General features: G+C 39.8%; 1 protein-coding gene across 2 annotated transcripts in view; it reads left to right on the top strand.

Annotated features, from left to right (window-relative positions):
- Window positions 1–3,688, top strand: part of LOC136881251 (amino acid transporter heavy chain SLC3A1) — a 90,535-nt gene extending 86,847 nt beyond the window's left edge. For both annotated transcript variants that reach the window (XM_067154010.2, XM_067154009.2), the window contains exon 8: window positions 1,668–3,688. In XM_067154010.2, the coding sequence (XP_067010111.2) occupies window positions 1,668–1,893 (226 nt within the window). In that variant the 3' untranslated portion in view covers window positions 1,894–3,688. The remainder of the gene's footprint in view (window positions 1–1,667) is intronic.
- Window positions 3,689–15,542: the final 11,854 nt, after the last annotated feature.

The raw sequence follows: 15,542 nt of genomic DNA on the forward strand, positions 1-15,542 counted from the left end.
ATAAAAGATGAAATTATTTACCTGTCCTTTATTACTGAGGACAACTACAACTACTATGTACAGTATATTTACAAGTCTGAATGTAATGATCTGTAGAGAGAGCGAGCTTGTTCCACACGCCTATTGTTCTACTACGCGTCTATCTGAATCTTGCCCTACGGCACTTGGGCTATGCCCGAACAGAATCTTGTTCTGACAAGTACGACTACTAGCTGGAAGAAGGCCCCGCGCCATCTTGGCCAGGGGTTATATCTCCGCTTCTGAACTCAAAGTTCTATCCCTACCTCCTACCAAGGGGTTGGGTCTTACAGGCATTGCCAAACTGATCATCTTGTCAGTGGCTCCCTCAAGTGGCTATTCTCAATAGTTGTCACAGTAAGTGCTGCTACCTAGGCACTACTGTCTTCTGTCTCACTTCGTCCTCATCTTTCTTTGTTTCCTAAAGTGCATCTGTACTGACCCTGAATGGCTGTGTACTCGGCTTTGTTCCTTTGTCGGTTATCGAGCGGGCCGCCTGGCTCGCTGGCATACTAGCTCTGTTTGTCGATACACAGTAAATAACTTATTGTGATCAACAAATCCCCGCTCTTAGTCAACACTTGTGTAAGCGCACTTCGCAAGCTCTCTCCACTACATGTAACTTCTTGAAATATTTCCCTTTTCTTACAGTAACTAAATCTGACTATAATTATTATTCAATTTACCTTAATGCTACAAGGTGTCCCCTGTCCTTGATCATCATTCTAACACTAATTAATCTCCTCTGACACCTTGAGCTCAAGACTCGGCTGCGAACCCCGGCTGCCTTCCATCTGGCAGTCCGCCGGTTCGAGTCCGTGGGAGGTCGGTACACGACATATTAATATTAACCTCCATAGTTTGAGCTTTATATAGATTCAGAATAAGGTGCCTGTCTTTCCAGTCAAGTCCCATATTCCTCATTACTTGAGAAAGCAATTTCCACTCAACATTATTGAAGGCTTTTTCCAAGTCAATAAATGCTGCATAAGTTTTCCTGTTGACTTCTATGTTCTTTCCAGAATTTGACATAATGCTAATATAGCCTCCCTAGTTCCTTTCTGTGTTCTAAAGCCATATTGATTGTTATCCAATTGTTCTATTTTCTTTCTAATTCTGTCTTTAATGATGATAAGTAAAATCTTAGAAACGTGAGTAAGGATCGCTAATGTTCTATAATTCCGACAATTACATGCCATTCCTTTTTTTTTTTTTTGGCGTCTTATTTTTGTACTTTTAATAAAATCAGACGGTAAAGACTGTATATATTTGGCTCCTAGTATGCTATGTCTGACTCGTTGGCTGAATGGTCAGCATACTGGCCTTCGGTTCAGAGGGTCTCGGGTTCGATTCCCAGCCGGGTCGGGGATTTTAACCATAATTGGTTAATTCCTACGGCACGGGGGCTGGGTGTATGTGTTGTCTCCATCATCATTCCATCCTCATCATGACATGCAGGCGCCTACGGGCGTCAAATAGAAAGACCTGCACCTGGCGAGCCAAACCCGTTCTGGGAGATCCCGGCACTAAAAGCCATACAACATTTCATTTCCTAGTATGCTATATCCAACTTAATTTATGAAGCATATTTCTGTGAACTCAGATGATAAGAGGTGTGTTTACAAATGTTTTGCATAATGATGTTACAGGACTGTTGCTGGAGCTATAGCCATCCTGGAACGTTGGTATCCTCGTCGCTATTCCTATGTTGTTGTCAGCAACTTAAGCCCCCAGGAGCAGACCAGAGATCTATCAAGTATCTACTATGGTGGTGAGATCCTTGTGGATCAACATGGAAGGGCAGGGAAGTATATAAAGTTCCAGTCACTTGTTATGCATCCACAGGAATCCTTCATTATCAAACTAGACAAATAAGACTGCTCAGTATTACACAATAGTAGTCTGTGAATTCCATTTCTTGGTAAGATCAGTTTATATACAATGTCCTGATCAATCAGTCATCGCCACCACTACTGTTGAGCAGCACAATTATAGAGGGTGGCACAGAAGTCGCACGTGTGTTTGAATCCTCGTCGTCATATTCTTTATATCTTTTCAGACATGTGGTGGCTATATTGTTTAGATGTGGTGCGTCTGGTACTGCTTTTCGCTGCAGTGTTCAGCCAACCGAGGTTGGTATTGAACGAGGTTTGTACGAGGTCAGTCCAGTGGCTTAGTAGCCTGCCACATCATTCCTTCACATTGAACTTCCCCTAGACCACCAGCTTATCTATGTTGGGGGCTGTGATTGATATGCCCAAAGAATGTAATGATCCTGTTGTAGACAAACTGTGCTACGATCAGACTTCCACAAGGACAAATGCTTTAGCTCTCTGTGTTGTCCATGGAATGCGAAGTATACATTGCCAGCAACCAATCCTAAATGCCTGGACGCAGTGGTGGTCAGCCACACATTAAGTCCATGTCACTGATACATAGAACATAAGCGGGAACTCCGGAATGTTGACAGATCAATTTTCATTGCATTGGTTATTGAAATGTTATGCTAAATTTTTATCAGCTGCATCACGACAATATGTGCCATTGTATCCATTTACATATCTCGGGCTCACCTACCGTGTGGTTCACCACGTCATATCTTCCAATCCTGTTGATGTTTGGCCAATTCTATGTAAATATATTTGTTTGAATGCCTTTCTTTCAAGTAAAACCTACCGTACTGAACAAGCTCATAGTTGGTACCTTCAGTCAGCATACTCGCTATCGCACTATTTCTTAAGGGGACCATACAACAAAAGGAAGTGCAAGTCTGTGACCATTTAAAAGTGGACATAGCACATATAGGCCAACTTGGAATTCAAACCAATCAATTTGTGTATTTTCTTCCCAACTCTTGGAGTTTAATTTTCTTTGTTTTGGCTCATATTTTATCCAATGGAAACCAAACTAACAAGTAAACTGTTAGTTGAACAAACCAAAGGTGCATACGTACAAGATTTTAACTTCAATTTCGTACACAAATGCTTGTATACGTTTTCTTTTTAACTCTAGCAATTTACCAGAAAATAATGCTTTTTTTATGTGTTAAAAGAGCAATTTGAGTATGTAGCAAAGGGTGTTTGCACGTCCAACGTGGGATTAGGAAAACTGTAAGTAAAATCCAGGGAAATGTTGAAAACACCCAAGATCTTCTGAAAATGAACTACACAATAAGGAATCAAGATAAAAAAGAATATGTATTTTTGATCAGCAGTATAAGTTTAATAAGCACTTCTTCTACAGCAGAATCAGATCGCTTGCATGCCAGGTAAGGAACGAACTCCCCTCCTGTCTGCACAGTGATGAAGGCAAAGAACAAGGAAAGGTAATTCGCTCCCGCAAGTCCCAAACTTCCAGTTTCTTTTGCCTTGCAGGAAAGTAGGCAGGCGTGACATACTATTGGTTGAAATTCATATCAATCCATGTGTGTGAAGCATAGGTAAACGCTAGTCCTTTGTAACTTTATTTTGAAAGAAATGCCAATGTTTCTGTCACAAACATTAAATACTTGTTTTGAAAATGAGTCTGCAATTCTTGAAAGAATTTCTCATTTAAATGATCACCACTTCCTTACAAAGATGAGCTCATAGTTCCTAGCATCAGTATCTGCTCAATTATTGTTTCTGGTTGCTGGCTTGTTAATTTAGTTTTGTTCTTTGAGATATTCACACACACACACACACACACACACACACACACACACACACACACACACACACACACACACACAAAATCCAAGGCTGCCAGATCTGGGGATAAAACAGAATTATGGACTGTTGACGTGCAAAGTAAAGTTCAGTCATTTTATCCGCTGTTTGGTATTCATCCCTTCCGTGGTTTCTTTCCTGGAGATTCCTTAGAAAACTGTAAAAGAAAAAGGGAATGTCATTGTAAAAACAAAGCTATGAGGTATTGTAACCCATCCATGACTTCTGTGTCACTCTGTATGTGTTCTTCCTTTCCTCTGACTCATTCCTCTTTCATTTATTCATCCCTTTATCATCATTATCTTTTATATTGCCGTTGGTATTCTCTCCTCATCTATGTTCTGGTTGTAACTGTGCTACTACTGCCTTGTGTTCTCATTATTGTGCATTAATTCATTCATTCTGATAATTACTCAAAGAAATGGAATTTATGATAATAAATGTTCTTTGCCTTCCATGTACAATTGTATAATATCTTGCCAGATGTTTATTAATCTTCTGTTCTGAGAGACTTGTGGGTTTCTCAGAACTTATTTTTTGTTAATTTTGTAGCGTCACATTTCACTACTTAAAAGAAGACTGAATAATTTGACATCCTAATGTTAGAAGTGAAACACTTCTACAACTTTTATTATGGTCCTTTAAGTGCATCTTCAGTTATGGTTAGTCCCAGAACTGATACATTGTTGTGTAGGGACAGTTAAAGAGAATCTCAATACATAAATTAACTATTGATTAGCTCCTTTATAATCCTCAAGGTCATTAATCTATGTGGACTTAGAAATGTCTGTAGGAATTTCAACTGGCAACTGAATATAATTTATAAAATGGAACAGGCAGGAAATTTTTATACATAGGCATGTGGATAGAAGCAAACATCTCCAAGAAAGAAGCTTTCTTCTCATGCATGAATAACGAAGAGATGGCATAAAGCTAATCAAAGTCATGTATAACAAAAGATCACTGTGACACTACCGCACTGTCAGTCATCCAGCCATAAGTCCTGTACACTGCAGAATGCCTCTTAATGAAGAAGAAATTTCTGGTTGATAACCTGGAGGCCAAAGAAAAGAGGATTTTGAGGGAAATCTTGAGCCTGGTCCAACAATTGTGACTACTGTATATAGAAGAACTATAAACACATGTGAAAAAGATAAGCTATGTAATTTGTAAAAGAAGTATTGTCTTTTATGGACACGTGACATAAATGATCCTATGAAGAGTGACCAACCAGATCTCTTCCTGGATCACTGAGGTGGGAAGGTGAAAAAACTTCAGACACACCAGGGTTTCCAAGAAAAGCCAGGCTTGAACTGAGTGGAGAACAACTTCAGGAGTACTAGGTAAAAGTTAAAGCCTGAGGAGGGAGGGTGTTGAAATTATGTGGTCCACAGCTCGCTAACAAAATGAATAAAAGATTGAAATGTTCAATTCTTTTAATAATTGTTTCTTGGAAAGAGGGTATTTGTGTATGGTGTAGGCTACTAGTCACTTGTCGCCTCAAACCGATACAGAATTGCTTTCAGATATTGAATTCTTTGCTTCTCTTCTCTTTAAGCACATTTGTATGTTCTAGTTAGATCTTAACAACATCCATAACTTTCCTACTGTCGTTGTTAATCCGTATTATGCTCAGATTAGGTTTTCTTGAGGATTTTTCTCAGTACTCCTAAGTTACTAGACATGTGTATGGTATTACTTAAAATATGTTTGTTAGAAGCAAGAGATTACAATATATTCTGTTTCATGCTTCTGCAAATTAAATATTATCTTCTAGTCATTTATTGCTTATGAAATTCACTTTTAACAAAATAAAAAATATTTTTTGTGGATTTTGTTGAACAAGTGTTATACCAGATTCCTTTTTTATAAGTTCAGAGGGCTTCTGGATAGAAGCTTTCTCTTCCTCCAAGAGTTGTGAATTGGGGAAAAAACTCTACAAAATGATGTGCTAATAATTTCAAGAATGTATAGTCTTCCACTAAGTATAAGAATGTAATTACATATCTTTTACACAATTCCTCCTCTATTTGCTAAATATACAACCTTTGTCCGGAAAGTTTCGAGACTGAGGCTGTAACTGTGATGAGATATTTTGTCGGCAAGTGGTACGGTAACCTGTAACCTTGAACTCGCACTTGGCTATGATTCCAAGCAGTTCCATCAGTGGCAGGACAGCGCTCTGTAACGCAGGTATCTGCGCTGTGGGGATATAGTTGTCTGGGTGGTGGTAGAGCATGGACATGAAATTCGAGCAGTGTGCAAGCATAAAATTCTAAGCTAAGAAAGACAGCATCCTCCTGTCATCCGTAAAACTCATGTACCACTGAAACACTTGTGCTTGTGATAACGACTGCACACCGTAAGCCTCCTGGATAAGGTTCCAGGTTTCTGTGGCTAACTTTCTTAACTTCACACAGAATTATATGCTAACACACTGCTCGATTATCACATCCGTCCTCTTAGTTTTCAAAAGCTTCAAGTTGATAAGTATGACAAGTAGGCGGTCGATCTTCCATGTTATACACAACACCTTCTCATGCTACTTGCCCCTACCACAATGCCCCCTTGATCCACCTTAGACAACTCCCCTTACTCCCTGACTCCTCCCCCCTCCTCCTTCCCCTACCTCTGCTCAATTTCTGTTCTTACTTCCTCTTATACTTCATTGCAAGCTAAACAAGGTGAGCCTCATAGTATTACTTATCTTACCATTACTCCCTGTTTTTATTTCTAACTTATTTTCCTTTTTTTCTATGGATCTCATAAATCCATAATCAATACTGATAAGTTCATATCCTACAATTTACTCTAGGAGTTTTATTATATATCATTATCCACCTAAAAACAAAATCATGTTATTCGTTACCTAGCAAGAAGTGTATATTCCTTGCCCAGCAACAATTGTAAATTAAGCTGCATTCTTCAAGATCCTTTTTAACTTCAAGATCTAGTATATTGACTTCAAAGCATGCAGCAAGAATGCTCAAGAATGTCACATTGCTTACAATCTCCATAAAAAATTTATCTTCATGGAAAAGTGTTACATTTTACTTGTATCCTTCAGTTCTTTTAACACTCACAGCAAGAGTGTAAAAACTATATGAATTCCAATTCACTTCTTCATGAAAGTATTATATATTGTAACGTGTTGGCAGGGTAAATAAGTAAATAAATGAGTACAGAACCTGGTAGCAACCTATTTCTAATATTTATTAACTAAGCACTACAATTACAGATTTACACACACACAGACGATAGCCGAGCCACAACTTACACAAGCACACGGCTACACACTTACATGGTTCGCGCGCTCTCTCTTAGTTTCTCATGTCCCATCTACAATGACACACACACACACACACATCGATTATTTACAGTACACTCTCTGTCACTCAGTCACACTCGTTAGAGCTGTCACGATCCACAGCCTACACATCAGTCTCGCAGCTCGGGATAGTATCCGCTGTTCACTCAAACCGTCGAACTCCGCAGTCTTCACACGTCGGCACCCAGTGTTCTCTTCGCGCTACTCCAGATCACCCAAGGTTCTTCTCCAGCAGCCGGTCCCAAAGAGATTCACACGCACGTTGTCAAGGAAACAGGAACGAGTCCTCGGCTCCAACAGGCAGATACTCCATCAGGCTGACACCTCATCCCAGGCTATCACTGACTGTGCTCTTCACTAACTCACACCAGCGAACTCAATCTTGCTCTCACTCACTCACTAACTAACTCTCACTGACTGCAGGCAGGTTGTTCCTCTCTTATATACCTGCACTGGCCCTTCTGGAATCGTCCGGATGTTCGATGGATCCAGGAACCTCGCGAAATAGAAGACTCCAGATTAATCTTCCAGTCATTTCTGTAGTCCTCTACTGCGGGACCACGGGCGGAAGCGAGAGAGGCTGGCCTAGCACTTAAGTGCTGCATGTGATTGGCGCGGCTGAAGTAAGGGGAAGGGCCGAATACGGTGACGAGGCGGGCCCGTAGCAAGTTGGCATGGCGGATGCTATAACCATTACAATATGTTACAGTTATCCTTTAATGTGTTTTTTTGTGTGTTGATAATTGTATACTTCTTGCCCTGTTTTTTCAATCGGCTGATGATGGCACCAAATATGTGCCGAAACCGGTCCCGAATTAAAAATGTAACATAAGTTTGTACAACTGTATATCAGTGTATTGAATAGGTGGAACCTCTCTCTTTTTAACATTGTTACCATACCACCTGCCAACAAAGTATCTCCATTTAATTTTAATTCTGGTTACAGTCTCAGAACTTTCAAGATTGTATGGTAGAGATTCTTATCAAAATTCCATTAGAGTTACAGAAAAAAAGAGAGAGTATGCACCGTTTGGATGTATGGATCAGTCTGCCATTACCTCCTGCCACAAGTTCCAGTACCACTTTGGAATGTTACTTCCACGAAAGGTCACATATCCCAAACTGGTAATGTTGATTATGATTTCGTAAATTGTGTTGTATGCACAAATAATATCTTGGATTATAGATAAATGTTATAAAATGATGGATTGTTAGTTAAGTACATACTATTGATATTCTGTGACTGTGTAAATATTGTAAAGTAGATCGTATAATGTATAGTACTGTTCTAGTCATTGGACAAAGTGTTAAATACAGAGCAGAGAATCAGGTAATGTTTTAGCCTAAAGTTAAACTAGTACAGCAAAAAACTTGTGTATATTAAAGCTTTGTGACTCAATAAACTGCCAAAAATGTTGCCAAGTGATTTTTTGTGTTCTGCTGAAATCCTTCACTGAACCAGTCCAGCCACAAAGTATTTCATTAAAGAGAAGCACTTTTCACTTGGATAATTTTTCGCAAAGAATGTCGCACATCTCTGGTCCTATTCTTCTTTCGCCACCCTTATCCAGGGAGCCCCTGTATCGAGCATTGGATCATTGACCTCCATCCACTCCTCGCACCTGCCAGGAGATATAAAAGATTTGCATAGTTTCTGGGGTATTCCCGAGATGTTCCAATACACTTTGACGCTTCATATAGGCTACTGTTAAGATGGATATGCCGCACCCAAAGACATTTTATACCTAACTGTCAGGTTTCACCATGGCTGCCTCTAATTTGGGGCACAGACGCTGCCTTCTGGGTTTCAGTGCATTTCCTTCACTGGGAGGCCACCCAAGTAAAGGAGTTCCTCCACCCAAAACCGTCTCTTTAGAGAGTGGGGGTATTTATCGCCGCCCAGCACTCGGTGGTGAGTCGCTGGCTGTATGGTCTACTCCATCCCATAGCAGGTCTGGTCCTGACATTTCCCCCTGTCGGTGGTGGTGATTGTTTTAAGAGGAAGTACAACTGGGCAACCATCCTCTATTAATACTAATCAGAGGAAAAAAATCGAAGGGATCAGTCACAGCAATAAACAAAGGTATATGCCAAAGACAAACAAGGACCACGAAAGGCTTGAATGCTCTAATACTGTCCGAGTTGGAAAAGAACGAGAGTTGACCATCGCTCTGTGGGTGGGGGCGGTATCCTCTGTCGGTCATCAGAGGCATCTAAAAAGGGAACCAGGAGCTCTGAACTTGCAGCTGTGGGTTGGTGAAAATCCCTAGCTGAATCTGGCAGTGCTTCCACTACTTCTATCACTTTCATCTTTCCCTCATCTCTAAACTGCTAGTGGCTTTATGTCGCATCGACGCAGACAGGTCTTATGGCGACGATGGGATAGGAAAGGGCTAGGAGTGGGAAGGGAGCGGCCGTGGCCCCAGCATTTACCTGGTTTGAAAATGGGAAACCACGGAAAACCATCTTCATGGCTGCCTACAGTGGGATTCGAACCCACTATCTCCCAGATGCAAGCTCACAGCTGTGCACCCTTAACCGCACGGCCATCTCGCCCGGTCCCTCATATCTATAGCGCACTATTTTACATTAAATGTTACTGTACGGAAACAATCATACGTACAATATTGAAAGTTTCAACATACCTTGAGGATGATTACTAGTTGTGCTTGAGGCTATGCTACGAGGTTTGACATTTCCCTGGATAGAGAGGCACACCACACTTTCCGCAGAACCACCTGGTTTCATGTCAGATGTTGCTTTTTGCGCACACTCTGCACCGTCTAGTTGGGAAATTGATTTCATGGCTGGGAATTATTATTAAGTACATGCTCTTTTGTTTTCCCATCAAGTCGATTATTTTTTTAAGTTTGGATTGGACTTCTGGAAAAGCATTAATGTATTTAAAAATGTGCACTCAAAGTGTAGAAATAAATTTTTTAAATTTAAAAATCATGTTAAAAATTTACTCATCCGGGACAAAAATATTTCAGGTTTCCTAAGGGACAAGTTAATATCGATCTCGATCCACCTGATATTGAAAATTTTTCAAGATCTCATCTATCAACGCACGGCCTCAGCCTTACAATAATTCTTGAACAACACAAAAATGCAAAGTTCAAGCTTAAATCATATGAGATGTTTTAGAATAGCTACACAAAGACTGTGACATTCTAACATAAAAAATCTGTATATCATAGAAATTTTGGGAATACACACTAGGTGGAACTGTTTCACATAAATATGAACAAATACCCTAATCCCATAAACAAAAGGAACAATGTTCTAGAAATTAGTATTTAATATAGTACGTCAGATAGTGTATAAAGACTGAAGATAAAGTTTTAAAAAGAACACCTTGTACTCTTCAAGGCCATTCACATATATTTTAGCTGTAAAATTTTTGTTGACACACAAGAAAGTGTTGTGTTTTATGACGTGTCTAACATCTTAAAAGATTAAGCGATCTTTGTATTTTAATCACACATATTTTAGTGTGTGTGTGTGTGTGTGTGTGTGTGTGTGTGTGTGTGTGTGTGTGTGTGTGTGTGTGTGTGTGTGTGTGTGTGTGTGACTTCAGAACACTAGATAGCATGCTCTGTATATGTTTCTATACTGCATAAATATCTCATGTAATTACCTATAATACCTTGCAAATTTTCATGGGAGATGCCGAAACCGGTACCATAATAATAATAATAATAAAAGTGTGATATTTTAAGTAAATCACTATGTCAATGTATTGAACAGGTGGAAACCCTTTATCCTTAATCAACATTGTAAATTTCAATTCAATATGGACCATAATGAAATTCTTAACATTAAATACTGTAGTAATGTAGATTTTTTTGTCTTTTCAATGGACAGGTAGGTAGGAGGTTTAGGAGATCTGATTCTGAGAAAGTACTGCTGTACAGACGTCTCATTGTCTAGGATGTCACTCTGATATATTTAGTTCAAAAGCGATTAGCACACAAGGAAATTTCATTATTTCTCGTCCAGTTCATCTTCGATGGTTACAGCCCCCTTCCCCTACCAACGAATTTCAACATATTTCAATATATTGGTCATGCTTGTAGTGCTGCAGTAAACCCCATCATACATAAAGTGAAATGCACTTCATTATCATTGTACAGTTCCAATTTCCCAGGTACTGTTAATGAGCCTCTTCCATTTCTTCCTGTCCATATACAACTTGTCATGGAGAACATCATCCACTGTCCATCCTCTGGCAATTTGATCAACCTTGATCATGTGCATCCATCGAGTTTTAGGTCTTCCTGCAGGTCTTTTCCCCTTAAGGTATAAAATTAATTAACTATGTGAAAGAGCACTGACAGAACAATTCTTTTTTGTAAAGCGTGTGAAGTTAAAATAGCAGCAGTAAAGCACAAAAGCTGCATGAATCGAAAGTCTTCTCAAGAGCGCAGCCAGGCTCTTTTGTTTGATACAGCAAAATCTTCGTGTACCAAACGTTCTGATTCTTAACAAAAGATCTGTACAAAATGTTATTTGCCAATATCCTGCTTAACAAAGTGAACAACGAGCAACTATACATGATGCAGTCTATCCCAGACGAAGCAACATTCTTAAAAGTTGCACGGTTTTCACAGGATTCTTGAAGAAATACTGCAGAACTTTCCTGATGTTGGCCGGTTATTATCAAATGTTAAGAAAATATTCCTGAAGGCTCCATTAAGGGTGGCCAAATTCAAAGATCATGTGCCTTCACTTCCTCTTCATCGTCATACAGTACTCACCAGATGTGGGCGTGGCTTAACGCAGTGGAGTCCAATAACCATTTATATTGGTACCACAAAACTTTACGAGAAATTGTTTCTGCTTTTGACAGTAGTGAAGCATAGTCGATAAAAATTGTATAGGAAGTGTTTTCCATTGATTTGTTGGGAAAATTACCACATATTACTTCAAATTATACAGATTAGTCAAAAACAACATCTGGCTTAAGAGTTACGTGTGAGTTTGGGAATAGTAAGGGACATGGTATACAAAGTGTCAGGTATGGTGAAGAACAAATTCAGTAAGATACTGAGTGCAAATGAGAGATATGTAACAGTATGGAGAATTAGTGCCCTTTAGAGGGTAGTGGATCTGGCTTTGATAGTATCTATAGACAACTCAGATCATACTCTCTGGCCTAGATGAAAATGACCCACAGCTAAGCAGCAGTGAACTGCAGAAAGCTCAGGAACTGCGAAGTTTGTCTGATGCCTGAGACCTGCGTAATTTCTATGCAGGAATAAAACAATTATATGGGCCAACTCGCCCTTCGTCCGGGACACTGAAAGCTGCTGATAATGCTACCACTATCACTGATAGTTGAGAAATCCTAGAGCATTTCTCCATTCTTCTCAATCGGAGTTCGAATGCAGCTGAAGACTTTCTCGATGAAGTGCCTATACTTCCCCAACAACCATGGATATCTCTCCCACAACATTCAAGGAATTCAATGCTGCTCTCAGTGATCTGAAACCTCTGCAAGGCTCCTGACCCACGTAACATTCCTCTGGAACTGATTCAAAGCAGAAGCCTACCTCTAAAGACCAGACTTCATATGCTTATCCCCTTAATATGAGAAACCTGCGAAATACCTGGTGACCTTAAAAATGACACTATCATTACTCTTTTCAAAAAAAGTGATCGTAGTGTTTGTGGTGACTATTGGGGTGTACCATTGTTATCTATAGCAGGTAAAATTCTTGCTAGAATTTTGCTCAGTCGCCTGCAAATTATTTCTGAGAGGATTCTACCCAAGTCACAGTGCAGTTTTCAAACGTCCAGAAGCACAACAGATATGATCTTCTGTGTAAGGCAAATCCAGGAAAAATGCAGAGAGCAACAGACTTCTTTCTAGCTAGTGTTCTACGACCTGGAAAAGGCTTTCAGCTCAGTCCCGAGACCAACTATGTGGACAGTACTGAAAGACTTTGGCCAAACAGTGTAATCCTGGAATATAACTACGGCTGCATCTTTCTTCCTTTAAACCTTCATGTATTTAACAAAGCAATATTGGATATGTAGAGTTATTACCTGGAGCTCCAGTGCACATTTAGTTGCTGATGGATACCGATATTTGCAATTAATTATGTGCAGACCAGATATCATAGGTACTGAGTGACAGTGAATTTGGAAAAAAAAAAAAAAAAAAAAAAAGAAATGGCATATGGCTTTTAGTGCTGGGAGTGTCCGAGGACATGTTCAGCTCGCCAGGTGCAGGTCTTTTGATTTGACTCCCGTAGGTGACCTGCGCGTCGTGATGAGGATGAAATTATGATGAAGACGACACATTCACCCAGCCCCTGTGCCAGCGAAATCAACCAGTGTTGGTTAAAATCCCCGACCCTGCCGGGAATCCAACCTGGGACCCCCGTGACCAAAGGCCAGCACGCTAACCATTTAGCCATGGAGCTGGACGGTGAATTGGTCATTTCTAATGTTTAACTGCTAACATTAAGTGGGGAATAACCGTAAAAAGAAATTCTTGCATACTTGAATACAATAAGTACACAAAAGGCACAAACAGGGCATTCCTATTACATTGTGCTTAGAAAGGCTTTTAAATGGAGTCATAAACAGTACTGCTTTGAAATGTATTACACCGTACAGACTACTAAGTCACATAGTGAGTACATGTTCCAAGTTTGAGGTCAGTATCTTGAATACTTTTAGAGTTTCAGTAGTTTGATTGCATCAGTGTATCCGGTATACATATGGTAGCAGCCTCCGTTCGGGGCGCGTCCTCAGTGTGCTGATTTACATTAGTGTCTACCTCAGGTGAAGGGTGGGGAAAAGGCCAGAAAAGAAAAAGAATTCACTGGTTCATCAAAAAAATATAGTCCAGACAAACTGTGTGAGGTGAGTTCCTTCCCAGCTTATGTAATGAGGGTTTGCTTTCACTAAGGAAACAATGTTTCTGATGCATGAACACAGTCCATCTTAAAACCACCTTCGCATGGGACATTGTATTTAGGAATTGTGCTAACAAAGCACAACACGCTGTGATATACTGATCCTGTGGCTCCGAACATTGGATTATACGATCTGACTTTTACGGTTAGCTTTGTTATCTTCAGCATACCTTGCTATTCTCCATTTTACTTTGGCGTTTGAAACCACAGTGCCTAATGTTGAATGTGTCGCGCTGATCACCGGGAGCTGGCAAGTTGCTTCAATGGATCTACTCGTCTTCAACTCCTGCACGATTATGGATCTTCGTATGTGTTCGATTGTGATGTGACTTTGTGCCTGACAGTGTTTAAAAACTGGCTCATTTAACCGTTCTCCGCTATTTGTAAACATTGTGGGACTTTGCCTAGCGCTGCGTGTGCCATGCTGCCGCTTAGAGAATTGCGCACTGTTTTCTTTTGAGTGACTTGCATTTTACTTCTTCTGAGTTTTACAGTGTCTACCCCCGTTCATTTTTATATCGTCTCTTCTACTGATCCGGAGTGTACTTGGTTTTTTATTTCCTTTTCCTATGCATTGTTTTTCATATTTTAATCGGCTGATGATGACCTGGACTAGGGTCGAAACTGGTACCATTTCTACTTAATATTAAATGGGAATGTAATTCACTACATTTCTTATTCTTTTGTATTGAATAGGTTGAATCTCTTTATCAATTATTTCAATTTTTAACTGTAATATTCTTCAATACGGAACAATGAAATTTTTAACTTTAAATACCTTGCTCATAGTTAAATGCCACTTTCACAAGACATTGTTCATTTGAAGCAGCAAGTATGGTACATCCGTATCTCCTTGCTTGCCTGCCTTAACACTGCTTAAACAAAAAGTATGTTCCTCCCATTCAATCAATCATAAATAGTTACACTTGTGACTAAATGTTAGGAAGCGTGGGGACATCTCAACTGTTCATGTCTGTACCTCTTTGCAAACATGCTAATCCTGAGAAGTATGGTCAAGTAGAACCTGTTTCTACTAACACAACCAGTCTGCCTGTCTTGGTACCCCACTGCACCTCCTCTAAAAGTTGAGTACACCAATGTGATGAGATACCTTCATTGTTTAAGATTTTAGAGCATGTTGACAAAATAAAGTAAATTGTCCATTATGTAGTTTCTGATATTCCCAGGCTTCACTTGATATAGGACTTTGTCACAGATTATACAGGCCTCTTCGACCCTTCTGTGGGCTACCTCAGTTTATGTGCAGCCTTTGTCGTTTTGTCTTTTCCCATTTTGTGTCATCCATCTTTTTTCTTAAATTACTTCCCTCTTCAAGAAAGATGTCTCCATTCCTGATGAAGCTGGGAAAATGGACTGCTGAAAGACCTTCAGTAACTTGGGGTCTGGAAGAACTTGAACCCAGCTACAAAAAACTCCAGTATCTTCAGATTGCGAGGCTGGCACGTGATCTTGAGCACCGATTAAGTAAGTGGCTGCTCTGCTGTTGTTCTGACAGAAGTCTTTTAACTTCAAAATTGCCTGTTTTGTATTTTCTTTGTT

This window comes from Anabrus simplex, chromosome 9 (genome assembly GCF_040414725.1).
Source record: "Anabrus simplex isolate iqAnaSimp1 chromosome 9, ASM4041472v1, whole genome shotgun sequence".
NCBI lineage: Eukaryota > Metazoa > Arthropoda > Insecta > Orthoptera > Tettigoniidae > Anabrus > Anabrus simplex.